The sequence below is a fragment of the Thermobia domestica genome, chromosome 14, assembly GCF_964235325.1.
Source record: "Thermobia domestica chromosome 14, izTheDome1.hap1.1, whole genome shotgun sequence".
Classification (NCBI taxonomy): domain Eukaryota; kingdom Metazoa; phylum Arthropoda; class Insecta; order Zygentoma; family Lepismatidae; genus Thermobia; species Thermobia domestica.
Genome location: NC_137467.1, coordinates 64,309,337 through 64,334,825, shown reverse-complemented (window position 1 = coordinate 64,334,825; position 25,489 = coordinate 64,309,337). Strand labels below are relative to the sequence as shown.

At 35.8% G+C, this 25,489-nt stretch overlaps 1 protein-coding gene across 4 annotated transcripts in view; it reads right to left on the bottom strand.

Annotated features, from left to right (window-relative positions):
• The window catches only part of LOC145669707 (uncharacterized), a 925,722-nt gene that overhangs the window by 244,784 nt on the left and 655,449 nt on the right, over positions 1 to 25,489 (bottom strand). For all 4 annotated transcript variants that reach the window (XM_081738014.1, XM_081738011.1, XM_081738010.1 and 1 more), the window contains one exon: positions 15,647 to 15,836. In XM_081738014.1, coding sequence (XP_081594140.1) covers positions 15,647 to 15,836 — 190 coding nt within the window. The remainder of the gene's footprint in view (positions 1 to 15,646; positions 15,837 to 25,489) is intronic.

Here is a 25,489-nt window from a genome sequence, read left to right as displayed (position 1 = left end):
AATCTTACAATATGTATAACTCGCTTGTTCCGAAAAGAAAAGTTCAAAAGAGAGAGTTTACTTTGACAGTAAAATTTTTCCCGATGATTTGCTTAAAAATTATTCGATATACTGTCAAAATTACATATAGAAGAGTTTACCTTTGGGGGTAAGCTTTTCCTGATGACATTCCTAAAAACAACTCAGGAGATGTTTGTTGTTCATATTTTATAAATACATGTTACATAAATAACATAGCTATATGGTATGATTCCCTCATCCGGAAAATCTAGAAGTGGTATATTACTTTTGACAGTAAGTTTTACCCTGCGATTTTCTCAAGAACGACTCAGGCGATTGTGTTCGTATTTCATAAATAAATGTTTTATGAAAACACTAACAATACAGCATAGCTCGTTTGTCCTGAAAAGATCCACAAAGGATAATTTATTCTTGGGGTGACTTTTTTCATGATTTTCTCAGAAATTACTCAGACGCTTTTGCTTATAGTTCGCATACAATTATATCCTTAATAATTCTAATATATGGATCTCTAAGTTATTTCTAACCGAAATATGATCAATGGGTGCTTTACTTTTGGGCCTGAAGTTTCTTCTAGCAAAGTTTTCCAAAACATTTTATTCGCAATTTCCCAAATAAATCTTTCAATAATAGTTGCAGCCTAACACGAGTCAGTGTAAGAAATTCAAGCCAGAAAGTACAGTGCGTTTGCTCCGTACCCTTTCTTAAATGTATTTTTAATGTTACACCTAATCACAATTTACCGAACAAAATCGAAACCTCTTTTTAAATGTGCCTTGTTGTGGTCAAATGGTTCAAGTGCATTGGTTCTGGATTTGATTTCCAGTGAGAGCTATTGCATTTTCGTCCAAGAGATGTTACACGTCGGTGCAAAGAATGATTGTCCAAACGATGATTGTCAATTCCAAAGGTAAAAAAGTGAAAAATGCAATGCCAGGTTAATCAGTGGCCTCTAGATAAAGCTATCCTACTAACATATGAAGTGATTGAGATACCAAAAAATGTTGTAATCGCTGGGAGACATGTTAGGAGAATACAGAGGTGAGAGAGAGTTTAATACTGCAAACCATGGATAGTCTGCACCTTCGTTTGAGGGCGAATATTGAAGTCCGTAGGCCTACATAGGTTAGCATTGAAATGAACATTCTTTGTTTTCGTCCGGCGGGAGCTCATGTGGTTCAGATTCCACGTTAATCAGTAGGTCCACGTCTCATATAGCCTCGCTGCTGAAAGGGGCGATAAACTCAAAATCACATCACACATTTTTGTTTTCGCCTTTGTTTTAGCCGATAAATGTCTCTGTTCATGAGCTCCTTAGTGGCTATGCGGTTAACGTATGCGCGTTTGGCGTGGAAGACACGGCTTCGTGTCCCGGCGAGAGCTCACGTGGTTTGGAGTCCACGTTAATCAGTAGGCCGGCGTCTCATATAGCTTCGTTGCTGAACGAGACGTTAAACTCAAACTCAATGTCTTTGTTCATAAATTTCTTTGTGTATGGTTTTGCATATACGTGGCATGGACATTAAATTTTGATTTCTACGCCATATGTATCTAATTACATACACACCTATAGAACGAACACAACAAACTTGGAATATCTACATTGTTTGCGTATGGAAAATCATCACGTTCTGCTGCACGGGAGAGCAGTGTATATAGAATTCCATACACATGGCAATCAACCTATTAATAAATGTATAATAATAAGAATTATTATTATTATTATTATTATTAATAATAATAATAATAATAATAATAATAATAATAATAATAATAATAATAATAATAATAATAAAAAACAGAAAACGATACGATCACTTACATAATTTATAAACATAAGTTAACATTTAATAAGCATATAACTGCAATGGAATTAAGTTATTTCTCTCTCTCCCTGAACGCAACAGCCCTTATTGTGCTAAGGCGTAGAAGAGAACTTGTAGCACTCACGATTTGGGGCGGTGTGCGGTCAGAACATCGGATCCCTTTGTTGTTAGTCCTAGCTTTCTAGACGGATGCAGTTATTCTCGATAGAATATACAAGCAAATAGACTTTTGTATTACTATTAAAGTAAATAATTATACTAATTCCCTCAATGTGATACTTGTGGTTGCTTAACCGTATACAGACAGCTGATCCATGGAAGAATCGTTAATAATAATAATAATAATAATAATAATAATAATAATAATAATAATAATAAATAACAGAAACTCGACAAATATTCATGCAAATAATAGGAAAAAGTTTGCGTCACACTGTTCACTTTGCTGGACAAACCAGTGTGCCGCGTTATACCGATTGTGCCACACTGGAATATAGGGTATGGATTTTTAATTTTTTCCAACTGTTCCAACTGCTTCAATTGAAATGGATCTATAACAATAAGAGAGTGAATTTAGTCTTCTTACCCTTCGATTTAGAAATAAGGTTCGCGAGAATTTCATAAAAGAATAACATACTCAGAATTGTATATAGTAGTTTGTTTTATTCGAAATTACATACTTCCTGCAACTGTTTTTTGATTGAAATGATATCTTTAAGTTTTACGTCCCGCGTTATGCCGGCTAGGCTAAAGGAGACAGTGATGATAAGAAATGAATGAAATGGTCGAATGAACAAAGTGGGATAAAACGGGTGAACCCCGAGAAAACCCACGCACACAGTGTTCGTCCAGCACAAGGTTCACTTGACGCGAGCATAGATCGAACCAAGGACTCCATGCACCAGAGGTGAACGCTCTACCACTGAAACACCGTGGCCTATGAAATTGCTTAAAGGAGAAAGGGACTACTTTATGAAAACTTGATGACAAACACATTTGTTAAAAAATACATGCTTTTCGTGAAATATTGCTTATAGGCATGGGCGGATTAAGGCTTTTGGGACCTAGAGCCGACTATTTTAAGGGGGCCCTATGTTAAGAATAGTTCCAGTGCATAAATTTTCTTTGCTGCCTTCCACAGCCTCATAGGTTTGTGGAACTACCGAGAACTATGCTGTAATATTTGAATGTGCTCCAAGTTTACAATAATTAGTTTAGTTAAATTCATTATTAACAATTAAATAATTGCATTCATTATTAACAGTTAAATGCTGCTGATGGAAAGACTTAAATCTAGGGATACCGCGAGCGTAACGAGCGGGAAAAAATTAGCATCGGTCTGGAGCCTATAATATAATAAGTTGATTACTATATTTTAGTATTAAGCAGAGGGATTTTCAAGTGCCCCCTGAGCTTGGGGTCCCGAAGCCTGGGCTCCATTGGCTCCGCCCTTAATCCGCTAATGCCTATAGATTATAAATTAAACGGAACGGGCCCGGTCCGTTCTAAAAATTCCGGCCCGTGCAGACCTCTAGCCCCTGTGTATATGCTATCTTTGGAAATACAGTAGAGTTTCGCTTATCCGACATAAAACAGGCAGGCAGAACGCCGGATAATATGGGTGTGTTAAGGAAAGACCTATTAAAAGTCAAACTATGATATAATTTTACATATTACTCATCTAATCATGTTTTGCAAGAAACAAATATAATGCATTTACTCAGGGACGTATCCAGCGTGAGGTCCTGGAAGCTGTCCCTTTCCAAACCTCAAGCACTTTTTAATAAACCTACTTTTTTCCTTTTGAGGTTTCTTTATATCAGATTACTTTGAGTCAGTGTCCAAAGTGTGGGCAATGCGTTGTTATAATTCTAACAAGTAACACTTCCCAAGTGTAACATTCCGATTTTGATAAAATTTGGCAGAAAGATACTACACATAAAACAAACAAATAAATGCTTTTTTATTTTTTGCGGAAAAACGGTTTTAGGGGGCAAAAGCCCTCACCCAAAATTTTGAAAGTTGACGCCCGAAAGGCAAAAACAAGTGGACCAAAGTGAACGAAATTGTGTACAGATATTGCAGACGTAAAATTAGGGAATACGTATTTTGTATTTTCCTAAAAAAACGGTTAGGTGGGGCACAGACCCCTCCGAACCTTTGATCATGAAATATCGAAAGTGCTAGTAACATGTCAGATGTGTGTAAAGGACACGAAGAATTGCAATGACACTTTGTGTATGAACAATACTCAAAAAATAAACGAATACGGTTTTTGTTTATTTTCTGCGGAAAAACGGTTCTAGGGGACAAAAGCCCCCACCCAAAATTTTGAAAGTTGACACCTGAAAGGTAAGAAAAAGTGAACCGAAGTGAATGAAATTGTGCATAGATATTGTAGACGAAAAATTAGGAAATACGGGTTTCGTATTTTCCTGGAAAAAACGGTTAGGTAGGGCACGGACTCTTCCAAACCTTTGATCATGAAATAACAAAAGTGCTAATAACAGTGTCAGAAGTGCCCAAATTTACATGAAGAATTGGAACAAAACTTTGTGTTAGGACAATAAGCAAAAAATAAACAAATACGGCTTTTTTATTTCCTGAGAAAAAAACGGTCTTAGGGGGCAAAAGGTCCCACCCAGAATTTTGAAATTTGACGCCCGAAAGGCAAGAAGAAATCGACCGAACTGAATGAAATTGTTCACAAATGTTGTAGAGATAAGATGAGGGAATACTTGTCTCGTATTTTCCTGAAAAGAAAAAAACTGTTGAGTGGACCGTGGTGTTGAGTGTCGGAAGGAGTGGATCGAAGCCAATGAAATTGTCTATAGATATTGGATATGATAAATAAAGCCTCTCGTGTTTCACAAGTATCTCCATCAGATTTATTCAAATTTGGCAGATCAACATCAAACACAAACAGTATAGCGTATTTTATAGTATTTCACGAGGCAACTTTAACCCTTACAATGTTTTTCCGCATAAACAAAAACACGTGCCGATTAATTTCCTGTTTGCTGTTGATGTGCCAAAATTGATAGGGACATCTTAAAACCACGAAAGTCTTTATTTTACATACAGTCTATACAATATCTACACACAATTTCATTTGCTTCGATCCACTCCTTCCTGCACTTTTACGGTAATATATTTTTTTTTCGGAGGGGCTCTAGGCTCCAACACTGCTTTCCCGTACAAATTAAAACACAGTTCATTTATTGTTTTGCAAATTGTCCCTATACGAAGTTCCGTTGCAATTCTCCATACTCTTTAGGAACTTCTGACGTATACTTATTTGCACTTTTGATATTTCGTAATCACCAGCTAAGAAGGTCCGTGCCCCACTCAACCGTTTTTTTTTTTCAGGAAAATACGAAACACAATTACCTCAATTTACGTCTAGAATATGTGTGCACGATTTCATTCAATTCGGTGCACTTCTTCTTGCCTTTTTGGCCTCAAATTTCAAAATTTTGGGTGGGGAATTCTGCGCCCTAAAAACAATTGTTTCGCAGAAAATAAGCCCGTATTTGTTTGTTTTTTGTGTATTGTCCCTACACAATGTGTCGTTACAATTCTTCATGTCCTTTAATCACTTCTGACATACTGTTATTAGCGCTTTTGATATTTCACGATCAAAGTTTTGGAGGGGTCTGTGTCCTACCCAAACGTTTTTCTTTTTCTTTCTTTTTTTTTCAGGAAAATACGAAACCCGTATTCCTTCATTTTTCGTCTACAATATCTGTGCACAATTTCCCTCATTTAGATTCACTTCTTCTTGCCTTTCGGACATCAACTTTCAAAATTTTGGATGGGAGTTTTTGCCCCCAAAAACCATTTTTTCGCAGAAAATAAAAAAAACAGGTATTCGTTTAGTTTTTGCGTATTGTATATACACAAAGTGTCGTTGCAATTCTTCGTCCTTTACACACATCTGACATATTGTTACTAGCACTTTTGATATTTCATGATCAAAGGTTTGGAGGGGTCTGTGCCCCACCTAACCGTTTTTTCCAGGAAAATACAAAACACGTATTCCTTCATTTTACGTCTGTCATAACTGTTCACAATTTCGTTCACTTTGGTCCACTTGTTTTTTCCTTTCGGGCGTCAACTTTCAAAATTTTGGGTGGGGGCTTTTGCCCCCTAAAATCGTTTTTTCGCAGAAAATAAAAAAAACATGTATTCGTTTATTTTATGTGTAGTATCCGCCTATCAAATTCTATCAAAATCGGAGTGTTACACTTGGGAAGTGTTACTTGTAAGAATATACCGTAATGCCATTGAAACCAGCTGGAATTAAAGCCCACTTTTAAATGGAATTATAATTTCGTTTCCGTTTTGTTTATAACATTACAGTATTAGAACGATACACTCATTGCCATTTGCTATTTTGTTATGGGATATACGTAGCAGACAGTTTTCCTTACATGTCTCTAGAAAATATTTTTTGATTTCGTTTCTGTTACAATGCAGTTTGACTGGTTCATAAATGAAAAGTAAGAAACGTTTAAGAGAAATACAGAACTGTTGCATTGTTATTATTATTATTATTATTATTATTGATATTTTTGAAACATTAGAATTACATGCTTACGAGGATTCGTGTTGGGCCCCCTCAAAAAAGAAAAGCTGGATACGTGCCTGCACTGAATGATAAACGTATGAGTCATGGTATAGATAGGCGTGCTAGGCGATCGAGTCCGGAGCATCGAAAACAGACAACAACTTGCAGTTCTTCTTGCCGATTGATGCTGCTTTTTACCTGCTATGATATGTCGGATAATAATGTGGAATAAACGAAGGTCGGAACCATGGCGTATTGGTGTTTCATGCACCTAAACCTGTAAAATATTTGTACCGAAAACATCTTTCACTCACTAGCTAAATTTGTGGGTATGATCGCACATCTTGCCTTATAAAATATTGTCTTATAAAGAATATATATAGCATGCTAAAAACCTAAAGACCAAATTCAATAATTTTCTATAGTTTTCTTTTTTAATAACGGGAAACTTGTTTAATTCATCACGATTAATCACGTTTGATACTAAGATGTCTGTTTCTGTGTATATATATTTTTCATACCTTATTGGAGAGAAATTTGTTTTTTTTTCCAGAAAAGAGGATGATAAAAGAAGTTATACAACAGCATAAACTGAAAATAATTGCTATTAGTAATAATACACTAATTCTAAATAAATACGTCATCAGAAAAAACCTAAAGTTATTTCATTATTATATTGTTTCGGTTCTTATTAACATAAAAGTTATACACTTTCTACAATGTTTTGTAAAGAAAAAATTGGATGGGATCGGATGGGATTCGATCTGGTGTCAAAACAATATAAAAATTACCAATCCGCCACTCTACCCACTTGACCACACAGACTACCTTTTGTTGCCCCTCTTTTTCTTAACAAATAAATGCTCATGGCTATAGAGCATGTCACTTCCAAACTTAAGACAACAGTTTTTCTCTTTGTTTATATATTTCCGTACAACATCTTGGTTACAGAAGCTAATTTATATTTGGCAGACAATCTACACCCTAGATTTAAGCCAATAAATGCAATATTTTATTCCACTTTCCAGTTCCTTGATTCAACTCTGAACCTACCAATTCTTTATTCCCTCTGAATCGTGCTGTGCTACTGCAAAAAATTCCTCGAAAACATTATTGCCAGTATACACAAAACCGAACATAATTTTGTTTTTTGCTTATATTTTTATTATTTTGTTATATTTTTCGGAAATATCTCCTTAGATGGATTGCTTTCTATTATCTCCACATACTAATAACTTAATTTTACCCATAAACATAAGGAAAATGGAATAATTGCGGAAAATCGTGAGTTACAGTATACGCGCAATATTTTTTGCGCATGGAAGTACGTAGCTTGTTCCCGCAACCACGTGATGAAAGCTACTTTAGTTGTAGTTAGAGTAGTACCTTCTATATTATTCTTACAACTATGGTTATCTTTAATTTTTCCGTTGCTTCGTAGCACATAATAGAACTGCCAACAGCCCGAGACACAACTTGGTCGAAATAAATTGCATTAATAAAATCACAATCCGGTAGCACTATATGATGTCTTTTCCAATCTTTTGTTTCCTCCTATTCAGCTAATGTACAGGATTTTCATCTTAAGAAGAAGAAAGCCTGGCTCCCAGGTTATCAAACAACGTACGAAAGAATGTAATTATTAAACATTATTTTGCTTTCTTCATTTTGTTGTACAAGCAACGATCGGAAAACATTACAAAGTGCAACACGTTACAAACATAACACAAACAAGTTTTGTGTTATTCACTGTGACTTAACAAAACATTATATTTAGATTAATAACGTATTGGTATTCTTGCAAGATTTAGAACAACGAATTCTGACCATGCATATGTACGAAGAGGATATTTATAAAGACTCATCAGGTAGATTGATCAAGAAAGAAAAAGTAAGTTTAGCGATATCTGAGGTCAAAAGCACCTGCTGACATTCGTAGTCAGATCGTAGAATGTATGTGGAAGATTTAGCTTCAAGGTAGCACGTGGCGACTTCACGTCTTCCTATAAAGAAGTACAGACCAGTATTGTTAAAGAAAACCGTATGAATGTGGTAGACCGAATACCTTAACTATTCACGTAAACTTCGTTCGTTTGAGTGAGTGTATTGATGTGGACAGAGAAAGAACATTATGGTAAATATCAGCTGTGCTGGGATTACAGTATAGTATAGCACATAAAATTGTAGTTAATGACCTTAAGTATAGGAAAATATGCGCGAAAACAGTACCATAACACTATCCGACGACCATAATGGCAGTATTGTTGAATATCGTGCAACGTTAGTCAGTGAAAGAAAGTATTTTGTTTACCTGATATTAACAAGTGATGAGATAATGTTGCATATTGTCATTCTATCAAGGAAGCATGTATCCATGGAACGGAATCATGTATTTTCTTAACGGGAGAAGAAAATCAAAATGCTTGTTTTGTCCAGGAAAATTTGTACACTACATTCTGAGACGAATCACGTGTCCTACTGAACGATTATTTGGAGCAAGAGGAAACCACGAATGCTGAAAGCAACTGCAGAAGACTTCTAAAGCTAGGGGTTAAAATCAAACAAAGATGCACTGATCTCCGCCGTGCTGTGTTTCTTCTGGATGATAATGCGAGTCTCAATTCAACACAATAAACTATTAAACTTATTCAGCATTTACACTGCTGACCACACTGGAAGAGTCAGTATTGTCTAACAAAAGTGTTACTTAATGAAGATTTTTAGCCATACACTTTCATCAGTTCAGCGTGGATTGTTGCAGTGTTCCACTCAAATGCAGAAAACGAATTACCTGCCATCAAGATCTCCGCTAATGGCCGGTACTTTAAACAAAGTGGATACTCTTACAAATGTTCATTTGGTTACCAGTTTTCCCGTTATATGTGAGAAACGTCCTCCAACTTTACAGGAGAACCTTGAGTCTCGAGCTGTTACTTCTGATACCACTTTCCCCAATTTACCCAATGTAAATGAACCTAAATGACAGATCGATGTTCCCATTAGTTCTACATGTGCACCTATGACCAGTTACCCTGTTAGTCTCCCAGACGACTATTGCTTTCACTACATTGCAGAGTGACTCATCAAGTTCTACTCCCATAGCAGCAATTCCTTCGGATTTTCCACAACAGAATCTTACTGGTCCAGCATCTTCAGAATCGGAGATGGATACGTTACCTGTAACCGCAGTAAGTATTCCACCGTTAGCAATTACTGATTACCCCTACAAGGAAGTGAGTGTTTCTTTCGATATGGCTTCGATATGGGATATGAAACAGATCTCCATCACAGTGAAACAAGTGCTAAGGCAAATGATAGTGGTGCGTCCCAAACAAGTTATCGTATCATCCAATTTTAAATAGGAATATGTTCGAGTGTTTACACCCGTCTTTGTTCTTTTATGTGCAGCGTGTCATTTCCTTGTGTAGTGTTTCTTTGGCATCTTTTTATCTTTCTGTAGCCATTAACTATGTTTGCAAAGCGTATAGCCACTTTTAATATCAATACTAAACGGTATTTCTAGTTTTACCAAGCAAAAAGCACTAGCCGATTACATCAATGAATCACTCTGGATATATTTTTTTTTCAAGAATACAATACAGACATTTCCTCCTTTCTCTGTAGTCACTTGTGGGAAGTCAATCCTTCCGAAACTGGTTCTGGAACAGCTACTTAATATCGCAAAGACATCTCACTAACCGACTTCACAAAATTTCCGTCAGGTTAAATTCTTACAGCCAATTCTGAACATATACAGTTTTGAAACATATTCGCCGTCCGGGAATAACAATCGTTCTGAGCACAACTCCTATCTCACCGAGGTTAAAGCTTAGTTACACTCTGGGGATAGAGATTTGCAGTGTTAGGCTCAATACATACAAGTTTTGGTTACAACAATTCTAAAGCATTACGCAAATTGGTTCAAGATTTTAATTTACTTGACGTTTGGCGTCATTTTAAGGGTGATGCCCCAGGGCACACGCTCTTTAGGATCCAGTCGCTTGGTTGAATCTATGTCAGTCCCATTTTAATAGATTATGTGAGCTCTATAGAAGTTCTCCATGTGTCTTTTCTGACCACTGTGCTGTTGTTTGCACCTATTGGTTTGCCCCTCCATAAGTATTTAAAATCTTTCTTTCTTTGGTAACAGCATTTTATCTGACGAAGTTCTACAGTTATTTAGTGCCAATAGGTGGAACTATTTAATGCACTTTAAATTTCAAAAGAGAAGTATATTTTCCTGGTGGTTATCTCACACTAAACTGTCTTTTCGGTCTATCTGTAAGCAGCACAGACAAGTTAGGTCCTCTCTTCCCAACGAACAATATAATTATTACTCTAATTTATAGTGTGTCTACTACGAAGAATTCACGTAAGGAGCTGACGTACTACCTAATAGTAAGGAAATTAAAGCAGTTCTACTTACTTTGTATCGTAGAAAAAGTCACTTTCATTTTCACGAGAGGCATGGCAACAATGCTTCAACATAAACTTCCTTCTTTACATACTGTTATCCGTGAAAGATCTAAAGGTAAACAAAATTTTATTTCCAAGTTCATCTTTCCTAGCGGTGAGGTTCACGAGGATGATCCTGTCTTTAAGCTCTGTACGATGTATACTAGCACCTCTATTCTTCAGATCCAGTCTACTCTTCAGTCTCTTACTTGGAACATGAGACTGTTCTTTCATACCGGAAGCCCGTAACATCTTCAATAGCCCCTTTACAGAATGAGAAGTCAACCAAGCTAGTTTAGCGGGAAAGTTAAATAAATCTCCGGGACCCGATGGTCTTACGCTCGAATTTTACTGCCAATTTCGCAACATTCTTACGCCTCTCCGTACAGAAAAGAATAAAGAACTCCTATTCCCCCCCACGTGGAACTCTATATTTACTGCTGTTATTATGGTACTTGTACCTAAATATGCAGGCGCGTATGATTTTGATAATTTTGAACCAATTACCCTCCTTAATTTTGACCAGAAAATTTTGTCCAGTTGCCTTGCATCTCTTTTAGAACCATTTTAAAATCAGATCTTTCACAATAATCAGTATTGATTAAAACATATCATACCTATGTTTTCAGCATTAAGTAATATACGAGAAGGTATAAAATGGTATCCGAAAACTAGTTCTCCGCATGTCCCTCTACTAGCTCATGATTTCTATAAGGCATTTGACAGGTTGTCACATCATTATATGTTTTAGGTACTTGAAAAGTATGGTTTCTGAGACAGTTTTCTTAATTTGATTAAATTTCTGTAATTCAACGATATGCAAAATTAAAATTTCATGGAGCACTAATAAATCCTATCAATGTACGTCGAGGTATTCCACAAGATTGCCCCTGTTTTCCATTATGTGCAGCCTGGTTCTCGTTATTTTTCTTTCCACATGGGAACAATACATTCAAGGTGTCCAGATTGGTGCAACAACCTTAAAATTAGAAGCATTTATTGATGATATACATTGTTTTGTTAACAATCCAGAAGAACTGTCACGTGTTGAAACCCTCATATCGAATTATGTGTCAATTTCGGGTGCTGTTCTAGACAAACAAAAGTCAAGCCTGATGTGTATAAACGCAGCTGACCAACACATGCATTTGTCTGCGATTCATTTTACTGATCGCATCAAAAGCTTTGGCATCACTTGGTAATGTCGCATAGCAGACACTATAGAGTACAACTTTCAGACCAAAACATGTACTTTCGCTGCCCTTATCATTAAAGTAAAGCACGGCATGTAAGTCTTACATCCGAGTTTACCTTTTAAATGTTTTTAAATTTAGTGATCTTAAGTTCCTTACACAACTCTTTTATTTGCCAAAAGTATCTCAGTATCATACGAAAACACACAGGGCAACTGCTGTGGCATGGTCACTGCCTAAGGATGAATGACGTGACTGTGTGCTTATCAAAACGTGACGGTGGCCTTGGTCTTAAACACAATGAACTTCAGAGCTACTGGCTATTGTTACATCGTGTGTAACAGACACTCTGAGTCCGTTCCCATCATGGCTTTGTGTGTACCACTACGTTATATTGACTTACAAGCTCTCTTCATATACAACCTTGGAGTTTCAATGTACCATAGCTCAAGGACGTATTTATTGATATTAGCTCAGGGGTGCATATAACCACTCGCCCAGGGCTAGTAGTTCATCGGTGCGGGCGAATTTTTAAACAGTAAAGATTATTAAAAACCATTAGGATATCGGATGTGTGCTTTTTCCTTGTGCTAGTAACATTTTGTTGCTGATTTGCATCCCTGTATTAGCTACTCGCTTATTGCATGGTGTTACCTTGAAGATATTTCTGTAAAGCTATTATATAATAGCTTCCACTCCACCAGAGCTTCCGTTCTGCGTGTTGTAGAACATTACCCAGTGACAAACTGGAATAAAATCTGGGTGAACGCTCCGGTATTGTCCCCTGCCATGGTACAGTGTTGTTCATAATGTATATCCTACTAACGGGAGACTTTATGAATTGGGTATCAGTAATATTTCTTTGTGTGGTACTTGTTACGCTCTAGACACTCTCGAACACCGGCTCGAAAGTTACGCAAAGAACATAGCGATATTGTTCCATTATGAAAAAAACTATTGCTTGTATCTCCAGAACAACTCCTTCTAATATTAATTGTACGTCACTCATGTTGCTTCCCAATTATCAATTTTAAATCTGTACTAAACATAATGCAATTCTGTGGATAACGTCACAAACTATCTATATTCTTTTACGTAATGAGTTTAATGGTATTGTCATTTTGTACGTCAGCCAACTGTTGTTACGCAAGCAAACTATACTACTTTTAAGCCGGAAACAAAAGTTTGTTAATTTTCTAGCAGCAATATACTAATGTGTCTATTGTAATTTTTGTTTCTTTGTTTGTTTATTCTTTCTAATGTAATTGGCTGGTGAGAGTACAAATTTTGTTTGTTTATTCTTTCTGATGTAATTGGCTGAGAAGTGTATCTAACAGAACCCGGTTTTTTTGTTTAAACCTGTTTTTTTGGTTTAAATAATTTGCTCTATGTATTTATATTACATATGAACAGAAATAAGTTTGTTTCGCCTTGTTGTTATTATGCAATGACAGGGTTATGCTGGAAGGGGTCTTATAAGCTTAAAGTGGGATCCAAACAGCTTACATCCGAGAGAAATTGTCCTCCATTTGGACTCGAAACCGGGACTAATTGGCCACAAATGAAATGAGTCTGCCGACTCACACACGAAGGACTACTGATAAAAATACGTTGTACTGATCTGTACATACTTGTTAATATAATTGTCAAGAGTCATTTCAGGGCAAACAGATAAATATTTGCACAAGTGAAACCATTATACAGAATTACATATAAATCGGGAAACTCCCGCGTTAGCCATTGGGAAAATCCTGGTATTACTTTAAATGCAAAGCAAATCCTGTTATTGCTTTGCATGTACAATCTAAGGTCAAAGTATCATAATCAGTACGCTAAAACTGAGGTATTAAATTCCAAATTTAGTATGTAGATATCATTCAATAAAATTAAAACGAAGTCCAATCCAAGCTAATGTTGGAAGCTACGTAGGCAGTCGATAAATTTTGCCAATGTTTATAGTTCTTCATAAAGATCAAGTATTCAGGCAAGCAAAAACATACAATTTGGCTTCGTTTCGTATGTTTAGGCTTAACATCTTTATGTATAAAGATGTTATAAAGAAGACTTTCGCTTTAAAGTGACATCCAAACGGCTACTTGGTTTGCACATGAAAGAAGGGTTATGGTTCGACAGACCGAGAATTGAACATGGGACACCTTGATTAAAAGGTGAAAAGGAGATAAAACTAATGCAGATGGTTTGATATGTGGAAACGTCACCATGAAGTTCACACGACTTAAAGCAATTTTTCGTTTTTTCTTTTTGGATTAAACCAGTTAGCTTTTTGAAAAAAACATCTGATTTAAACCAAGGTTTAAACCAGCCAACCCTGATATTTAAAACCAAAAATGGATAAAGTCATGCTTTGATAGCTATAAGGTTCGTGGTTCAAAGCCCGTCTCGAAAGCTGGAGATTCTTTAAATTCTTAATTCACCAGATCTTTCTGTCGGATCTCAATCATCTGAAGTTCTAAAAAGAAGTTCTTTATCGAAGAGTTCGAAACCTTTCCTTCCGTTTCACAAAGTCACAATTTTCGTCGTAATACGGAGGCTGTCCGATCATTTTTCTTCAATTCTAAACTTATATATGTAACTTGTTCTTTTCTGTCTCCGTATTTGAATCTCACTCTCTCTCTCTTAATGCTGTCCATGAACTCATATAGCCTGGGATCAAACTTTCGACTCTTGAACCAAATGCAAGTGGTCTAGCAATTTGCTATTTAACTATATAGGTTTGTTGTTAAATGCAGCATAATTTGAAATTTTGCTCCGGGGGCCGGAGGATTCAGAGATTCACTTTTTCCATTAGTAAAAAATGAAATGAAATCTTTAAGTTTTACATAACACTATTATGGCAGGTAGACTAAAGAAGACGCTGATGATGATCAATGAAGGTAATGATGGAATGAAGAAAGTGGGAAGAAATGGCAGAACTCACATTTACTCTTATTCCACCACAAAATTTGCTTGGCACGAACTGGGATCGAACTTTTTTGTTCTACTTTGAGATTTTGCACCCTGATATATATATATTCTTTGTTATCTTGTCTGCAGAATGTACTTATTGTATTGTTGTACATAATTTTCTGTAAAAAATTTTTTTCTCTTAATTCAACTCGCTTTTTTATACAAAATGAGCACTGTTAGACTTTTTATTTCAATTTTCGGGTTTAGAAGCTTAGATTTAGTTGAAATGACCCGCTTTCGTTCATATAGAAGATTACATGTTACATTTATGGAGTGGGGTAATTCTATCAAGTAATATTTTTTTTATTATTATTATTACTGTTTGTCATAATGCTCGTATACGTATGTCATTTATGTACAAATACATTTTATGCGCCAATATTTCTAATATCGGAAGTGTCAATATTATTAGATTTAAAGAGTGGGAATTTAATGCACAGGTTGTTCTAGTAAATTGAATATAAAATAAGATTTAACTAAATGTTTTACTCTCTCGACTAAAATAATGATGATATACTTATTGACAGAACAGTACATAAGTTATTAGTATTGTTTTACGCTTCATTTCTACAGCAAAAAAGTCCTGAAGTGAAAAAGAGGAAACATATACATACCTTTTCGTTCTATAACATACCATTTATCCATATATGTTGCCACAGAATAATAGAAAATTTTACTTCCGCCACTAAGTTTAACTTGCATTTGGTTTAGTTCTTTGGTATACCATTTTACGAGCAAAGTATGGTTATTGTGAATTTCAATGTGTATAAAATTGTAATAAGCATTATTTCTAATACTCGGTACCTGAAATGAAATAAGAATATATATGAGGGATGCAAAATGCAACAAAATTTTACTAGCTCACATCCAACATTACTTACCTTCGGTATTTTAATACTGATATTAAAACCTCGCCCGCAACAATGAGCCACTCGCCCCTAGCGTGAGGTTATTTGCATCCCTCATATATATATATATATATATATATATATATATATATATATATATTAGGGTGGTCCATCGTAACATGGTAGAAAATTAATTTTAGATTATCTCTTCTCTCATCTCCCCGTTTTGTTCCATATACAGTAATTTCTCTAAGTAAGAAAAAAATACACAATTAAATAATATTTACTGGCGCCCCAAGCAATTCAAAGTTTGATCTGTTTTGTTCATCAGCTGATTAGGATATCATGATTCCAGAAGTTAGAGAAAATAACGTATTACCCGTTGAAATTCGAACTTTACTGTGTACACATGGGAGGACAAGAACATGTATTTGATTCATCGCACATGAGCAAAATTATGTCTATTTTTAGATGTTGATGGTCAGTAGCACGGGACTGTCTGAAGACACGGCACTGCTCTGTGAGGTGTGTGTTATCGAGCCGATCGAATTGTTGTTTGTTGTCGCTTGTTGTGCGTGGTGATGTAACTGAAATGGTGTTATCGTGTTGAAGTAGTTTCCAGCTCCGATCACAGAATAATATATACTTGGTTGGCAACTAATCAAACGAAATTTTTAGAAGCAAACTACCTTCAAATAGATAAGTTATCTCTTTGTTATTGTACAATCTACGAAATGTTAACCTGAAATTAAGTGAAAGTGCTAAGCTGGTTATTCAAAAAATTACCATGTTTTGGCGCAGAGCCCGTATTTTCATTCGTGATGAACAGCATTGCATTTCAAAATTAGAAAAGTTATACCAAGTATGGTCAAAGAATCAAAACCACCAAAAACGTGAATCACAGGCACAGCAAGACCATGTCACAAAGTTTCTAGATGCGTTTGGCTATCTACTTGATATTACGTATGTGGAAGCGTTATCTTTGATTCCACTTGAAGAAGATGGATTACTTTTACAATTGCAAAAACAGAAAAAAAGAACTGGATGCATGATGGGAACCAATAGAAAAGTGCAGGAGAAAAGTGCAGCAGAGTGACTTCAGATGTTTGATGAATGCAGAACACCGGTTTGTACGGAATTGGATCAAGATAATATATTTTTCATTCGTTTTGCTACATAAGCTACTTGCTATGAAAAGCCGTTTGTATTTTATTAACTTAAACACAGATACCACGCATTCAACTTTGTGTGTACGTTATTAACAATTGGTTGGAGGATCAGAGAAAACAGTGCTGGACCTAGGTGGTCGCCTTGCTGAATGCCTCGTTGAGTGCCTTTCGGAAATTGATTTTCAAAAACGCCTTCAATTGTGAGGGCAGAAAGGAGTAAAACAGTCTAGCAGCATGTACGGTAGCTTCAGCTCCAGAAGGTATACATACAGCAACTTGGTGTGGGGACAACATATCTATTAATGATTCACGCATTCGGAAAGGGATGATTTTAGCCGCCAAACATCTCCAAACGTTTCCAACTGCTGCTGGGCATATTCCTCCACTTTTCTTTCTGAGCGCTATCAATGATGCGCCGAAGTAAACAGGTCTTTAAATGATTGGTATATTCCAGATATTATTATGTGTAATAAATCACAAAGAGAATTGACTAGATAATCATTTGATTCACATTTCTGACCAAGAATAAGATTTTTCAATATTCCTACAGCTAATCCGGACAAGTAAGATTTTAGTACCTTAATGCATTCATCAGTGGAGACTCTGGTTACTGGAGTACTGTATTTGTCTGGTGGCTCCGGTGTAGCTAATGAATATGAATGAGCAGGATGCTTCTCTCTGAGAGCTTCCAACACTGGTGAATCTGGAATTGTCATGACGTCTTCCAAAGTTAATAGCCTCACTACCGCACGTATATCTCCATAGGATAATTTGTGCTCAACAATCTTGAAGTTGAAAGGTTTATTTGTCGGTAATTGGCGAGGTTTGTGTTTTCTGTGAAGGTCTAATAGAGCTTCTTGGCGATATTCCGACCAATTTCTAACTCTTTGCTTAACCAATGTTGTAAGATTAGTAAAGGTCTCGGAATATGGAGGGACACACAGAACTCCGTAAGGAAAACGCAAAAGGTCTATCCAGGAATTCAAGTCACTACTGACTGTTATCTTTTGAACCAGTTTATATAATGAATCTGTCACCGACAATCTTGCTCCTCTCGGAACTCGACGAAGGGTTGGAATTTTGGCGTTTAAATGTAGCAGTAGGGTACATATTTTAGTCTGACATTCCTTGGAATTGATGTCATTTAATTATGTGTTAATAAGTAATTAACAGCATTGTGCTGCAATTTAACGGCCGATTGTTTGCTCTTGGATACTTCATAGTGACTCCTTCTACTATGAATGGCTAAACCTTTTTGGCTGAGGAAGTATGTATTGTAGTGGAGGTATTGTATGTCCTTGTAATGATTGGTAACAGCAGATCTGTTATCTTGAGTTTTATTGCATTTTGAGACATCGGTCTTACTAGCAGCAACGTTACAGCCGTCATTCATATTTCTCTCAATCATATGAGGTGTGGCTTCAACTGGCAACAGTTCGTTGGGTTTGTCTGTATTCATATTCAATTTGTTTAATTATATTGATTATTTTTAATCTTTTGAAATGTTTTAGGGGTTAATTCCTACATTACTTACTGGAAAGCACCACAAAAAGAATTTCTAAACACTCCGCTGATTAAATATAAATTTTACATTACTTATGGTACAGTAATATTTTTATATTTTTATTATATAAAATAGAGTCCTTTGCATTTTTTAAAATTCTGTAAGTTATTGAAATAAAAATACTTTAATAGCACAAACTACATGAAAACTTTCTATACTATGGTAAATGTAGTTCATAAAATTTCATTACTTCTAAATTGTTTGCGAAACTTTCAAGAGAAATAAACAGTTATTTAGAAATTTTTAATTTCACGGCCCTAGAAGTGAACTTTATAAAACTATTTATTATTATTATTATTAAGCTATTTGTTATTGTTAATCTATATAAATAAAATAAAGAGTTTATGTGTCCGTATGTCTGTGTGTTCGTCTGTCTGTGTTTCGTCTGGGAGCAGGCAAATGGACCTAGAGAGGTACCTCTGCACGACATTTTTGTCATAGGTACATTGGCTTAGACTCGAATGCAAGACGAAGCGTTTTATCTTTCAAATTTCTAATTAGGGGCGTCGCAAGGGGGTTCAGAGGCATACCTAAAAAGCCGAAAATGACGAACATTAGTATGTAATCTACGTATAGTTTTCGAGGTCACTGAGATGAATTGTGCAATTATCAATGGCGTGTACATCTAGGGACGTCACAGGTGGTTCACAGACATATGTAAAAATGTTCTCCACAAACCTTTTTCTTTATTTTCCAGGTATATCTTTGTTAGAGAAATTTATTATTATTCTTTTGCAGGCACATCTTCCACAGCTGCATGGACCTCTAAAACAGATTAACCACTTGCCATATTAACCCGAGTATACTCGGAATACTGTTATGTATATTACTAACCCGAGTTTACTCGTAGGATCTGTAACAAAAGTTTGCATTTTTCTGCGAACCCGAGTATACTTGCTACAGAGTTAACTCGGGATAATAATGTTAAGGGTTTTGTTAAAGTATTTATGACGTCATATTACCGTCAGTTATATATTTTGTTTCAACCATTGTTAGTGGCATCAAGTGTACATTCCAAAAAGCAAATAAACAAATGTGTAAAATAGGTAAACTCTTTGTGCCTAAAATATGTAAGGCAAGTGGTTAAGATGGAGACACACTGGAGATGGCCGAAAATGATGCTGATTTTGTTGAATCATCACCTTCGAGAAGCAAAAGGGGAACACCTCAATTTCATTACAGATAAGTTATTGGCAGCCCTCGATAAGTGCAGAATTAGTTATAGCGGTAATTTCCGTGTGATAACAGCATCTGTTGAGACACTGAACTACAATCCGCGAACACTGATTTTAAGTAGGTCATCCATAAGACGCTTAAATCAAAAATTTAGGAAAAGAAAGGCAAGGGCAATGAGGACCAAATTCATTTGGCAATATGACCTCTCTCATTGTGCACTAGGATTCTAAACTTCTTTCTGAAGCAAGTGCACACGTAAGTGTAGACAGATTAACAATCGCAATATCATTTGGTGGGGAGTCACAACTGCTTGGTGTTCCAAAACTGGACAGTTGTATTGGTAAACTTCAAGCGGAGGCATTGTTTGACATATTAAATGAATGCGGCGTCACAGACAAAGTGAAAGGGTTATGTTGCCTGACAACACCCTCCAACACAAGACGCGTTAAAAGCACCTATGTTCAGCTGGAAAACTTACCGGACAAGAGATTCTTTACTTGCCTTGCGAAAGGCAGGCATATTTACGAATTTGTATAAAGAAGTGTGTTTGATACGAAGTTTCAAATGTCAACATCATGTCCAGACGAGCATTTATTCAAGAAATTCAATGAATAATGAGGAATTTTTTATTTGACAAAATATGAGCCTTGAGTGAAGAACAGTTTTGTGCAGTCGTATGTTCAGATTATTTATGACAATATGCTTCACTTTACCTTCAGTACTCTCAAACAGCAACAGTGTAGGGATAATTGTAAAAAATTCTTGAAGCTCATCATATTTCTAGGATATACATTACCGTACCAAAATAATTTCCACTATCCACGTGTCTTAGATCATGAGAGATGGATGTCAAAAGCCATTTACTGTTTGAAGATATTTGTGTTCCGAAAGCAGTTCCTTCTTTCAACTGTTGAAGAGAAATTCGTAAAAGCCAATTGTGAATTTCTTGATAACCTGTACGTCGAAGCTCGATTCACTTGCATCAATTCTATTGCTCCATCACACAATAATTTCCAATTTTTAAAGAAATTAAGATAATATCCGAACCAAGCACCCTCAGATTACAAAAGATTTGAGCCAATTTGTTACTCCCCAGGCAGTGAATTTCTTGACAAAGTTGAAAATTTCAACTGACTTCTTGGAAATAGAGAATAATATCTTGGAAACAAACGAAGGCTATAAGAAATTATTTGATCAGATTTCAAACCTTTTCGTGATCAATGATGCTGTAAAGCGTGGTATCAAATTAACTCAAGAATATAATATGTTGACGAAAGATGAAAGTCAGAAACACTACTTGTTACAAGTGGTGAATGATCACCGTGCACAATACCCAGACAGAAACAAACCAAGTGCAAAGAATATTTAAGCTGGGCAAATCCATTATTCCTATTTCTGCTGATATTACTTGTCTATTGTTTGTACTGTTTTCAATGCACAAACTTGATGTACTCGGATTCATGTGTTGCGAAATTAATATTTACAAGTAAATGCAATATAACCAATACAGTCTAAACTAAGTAAAATAAATTCGCCTTGGGACACCATTTATTACTATCCAATTTGGCATAAAATTTGAACATAAACAATACATCATAAAAGAAACAATTCTAGGGGGTGAGACCAGCGCGATCTGAAAACTGATTTTTATGGACAACCCAATGTATATATATAAACGATAAAGTGATTGCTCTTCAACTGAGTCAGTGTCTGGAAAACAAGGGTCGTTCATTTAATACTTAGAAAATGGAACAGGTATGTGAATTCATTACTATTATAATCATCATTATTACTAATAATGTGGTAGAAATTTTATAAGTAAAACTTAATAAACATTTCAATAATTAATTAATTTAAAGCTGTTAGCTTTTTTTTATCATACTTTAAAACTTCTATAATACTAATAATGAAATCAAATCCAATAATTTCATATAACGTAAAATATTACTGAAGTAATGCATGATATGTTTTTAGAAATGTATAACATATATTATCATATTTAAGTGACGGCCAAAAAAACAATTTTCTAGATAGAATGTATCACTTTCATTATATTTTTTTATTGAATGCACTAAATTCACTACACTGTTCACTATAACTGCCACATCATTGTGTACTTCTTTCCTTCTTGTTTGTAGTGTTTTTTTTATCTATACATATCCATCTCATTAATACCTTCCAATGGTTGAGAATTGGTCCCCGACCAGCATGATTCTGTCTGCACTCCGTCAATTAATTCGTCCCCAATTGTTTCTATGAAATTTCTTTACGAAATATTTTCATTTCCAATTTTAATCTTTGACCATCAAAGTTTACATCACCGACGTTATTAGCAAAAGACACACTCGGAAAACTGATGCTCATTTAATTAATACTCTGTTCATCCACACATGTATGAATTCAGTCAAGTCCAGTACATGTAAGACACTGCGAATGTATACACGACTCCAAAAGTGCATACCACCTGCAATTCTCCTTTTCCTGCAATAGCAGGCAACCCAAAAAGCTCAGCGCTTCGGTTGTTTGTGAATTCGAAAGGCGTTGGACCAAACCTCAATTTTGTAACAAATATATCAGTGTGGCAAACTGCAAATAATACAATAAAACAAATTGTTAAGAATGACAATTTTATTATCGTGACGGAGTTGGATGACATCAAAAGTTACAAAATGTTCTTACTTAAGCAGTTCAAACAAGATGAATGGCAAGAAACAGATATCAGAGAAAACCATTTCTCTCCTTCGCCCCCCAAAAACAATCTCATAAAAAAGAGTTATATAATGCAAAGGTTTAATATAAGAGCCCAAATCAAAATTTAAAAACTTGACACCCGAAAGGCAAGAATAACTGAAACGAAATGAGTGCAATTGTGCACAGATATTGCAGACGTAAAACGAAGGAATATGGGTTTCGTATTTTAATTGAAAAAACGGTTGGGTGGGGCATGGGCCCCTCCAAACATTTGATCACGAAACATCAAAAGTGTTGGTAACAGTATGTCAGATGTGTGTAAAGAACATACAGAATTGCAGCGAAAATATACGTATGGACAATACGAAAATACAAACGAATACGTTTTTTATTTCCTGCGGAAAAACGGTTTAAGGGGAAAAAAGCCCCAACCCAAAATTTGGAAGCTGACTCCCAAAAGGCAAAAAGAAGTGAACCGAAGTAAACGATTTTGTGGGCAGATATTATAGACGTAAAATGACAAAAAAGGGTTTCGTATTTTACTTGAAAAAACGGTTGGGTGAGGCACGAACCCCTCCAAACTTTGATCACAAAATATCAAAAGTGCTAGTAATAGTATGTCAGATGTTTGTAAAGGACATGGAGAATTGCAACATAATTTTATGTATGGACAATACGCAAAAATAAACGAACACGGGTTTTTTATGTTCTGCGTAAAAAAAAAATTAGGGGGCAAAATCCCCAACACAAAATTTTGAAATTTGACACGCGAAAGGCAAAAAACACGTGAACGAAAGTGAATTAAACTGTGCACAGATATTGTAGATGTAAAACGGCAAAAAACGGGTTCCGTATACTCCTGCAAAAAAAGGGTTGGGTAGGGCAAAGACCCCTCCAAACCTTTGATCACGAAATGTCGAAAGTGCTAGTAACAGTATGTCAGATGTGTGTAAAGCACATGAAGACTTGCAACGAAACTTTGTGCATGGACAATACGCAAAAAATAAACATAACTGTGTTTTATTTTCTGAAAAAAATACGGGTTTTGGGGGCAAAAGCCCCTACCCAAAATTTTGAGTGTTGACGCTCGAAAGGCAGGAATAAGTGAACCAAAATAAAGAAGTTTTGCTCAGATATTGTAGACATAAAATGAGGGAATACGGGTTTAGTATATTCCTGAAAAAAAGGGTTGTTTGGGGCACCGATCCCTCCAAACCTTTGATCACGAAATATCGAAACAGCATGTCAGATGTGTGTGTAAAAGACATGGACAATTGCAGCATAACTTTCTGTATGGACAAAATGCCAAATATAAACGCATAGTTATTTTATTTTCTGCAGAGAAACGATTTTTCGGTTGCAAAAAAACTCACCATAAAATTTTGAAAGTTGATGCTGAATGCTAAGAGGAAATGAACCAAAGTGAATGTAATTTTGCACAGACATTGTAGACGTGAAATAATTATACGGGTTTCGTATTTTCCTTCCGAAAACTGTTGGGTGGGGCACCGAACCATCCAAACTTTTGATCACGAAAAATCAAAAGTGCCAGTAACAGTATTTCAGATATCTGTTAAGGACATGATGAATTTCAACATAACTTTGTGTATGGAAAATACGCAAAAAATGAACATATACTGTTTATTATTTTCTGCGGAATATCGGTTTAGGAGGCAAAGTCCCCCACCAAAAATTTTGAAAGTTGACACCCGAAAGACAAAAAGAAAACCAAAGTGAACGAAGTTGTGCACAGATATTGTAGATATAAACTGAGGGAGTACAAGTTTCGTATCTTCCTGTAACAAACGGTTAGGTGGGGCACGGACCCCTCCAAACCTTTGATCACGAAATATCAAAAGTGCTAGTAACAGTATGTCAGATGTTTGTAAAGGACATGAAAAATTTAAACGAAACTTTTTGTATAAACAATAGGCAAAAATAAAGGAATACTAGCTTTTTTAATTTCTTTGGATAAGTGGTTTTAGGGGGCAAAAGCTCCCACTCAAAAATTTGAAAGTTGACGCAAGAAAGACAAGAAGAAATGGACCGAAATGAATGAAATGTGCGCAAGTATTGCAGAGGTAAGATGAGGGAATATGTGTTTCGTATTCTTCCTGAAACAAAAACTGTTGAGTGGACCGAGGCTTTGAGGGGCGAGAGGGGTGGACCAAAGCGAATGAAATTGTATGTAGATATCGGATGTGTAAACTATGGCCCTTCGTGTTTCACATGTGTCGTGTCTCCATCCGATTTCTTTACATTTTTCAGATGAACTGCAAGCACAAACAGTATAGCTTTTTTATATAGTATTTCAGGAGGCATTTTTAACCCTTATAATGTTTTTGCGCATAAACAAAAATACGTGTCGAGTTATTTGCAGTTTGCTCTTGATCTGCCAAATTTGAAGCAGAACGGATAGGGAAACTTTAGAAACACGAAAGGGGTATTTCAGATAGGGTGTATATAAAATCTACACACAACTTCATTTGCTTCGATCCACTCCTTCCTGCGCTATTAAGGAAATATTTACTTTTTTTTCGGATGAGGCCTAGTCCCCAACAGTGTTTTTCCGCAAAAATTAAAACACGATTCATTTATTAGTATGGAATATACGAAGTTTCGTTGCAATTCGAAATATTCTTTAGGAACGTCCGACATACGCTTATTTGCAATTTTGATATTTAGTAATCAACGGTTTGTAAGGTCCGTGCCTCACTCAACTGCTTTTTTCGAGGATAATACGAAACCCAATTATCTCATCTTACGTCTACAATATCTGTGCACAAGGTAATTCAATTCGGTGCAGTTCTTCTTGCTTTTTGGGCCTCAAATATAAAAATTTTGGATGTGGCTTTTGCCCCCTGAAAACCATATTTCCGCAGAATAAGAAACCGTATTCGTTTTTTTTTCGTATTGTCCCTACTCAATGTGTGGTTCCAATTCTTCATGTCCCCTTGTGACATACTGTTATTAGCACTTTTGATATTTTACGATAAAAGCTTTGGAGGG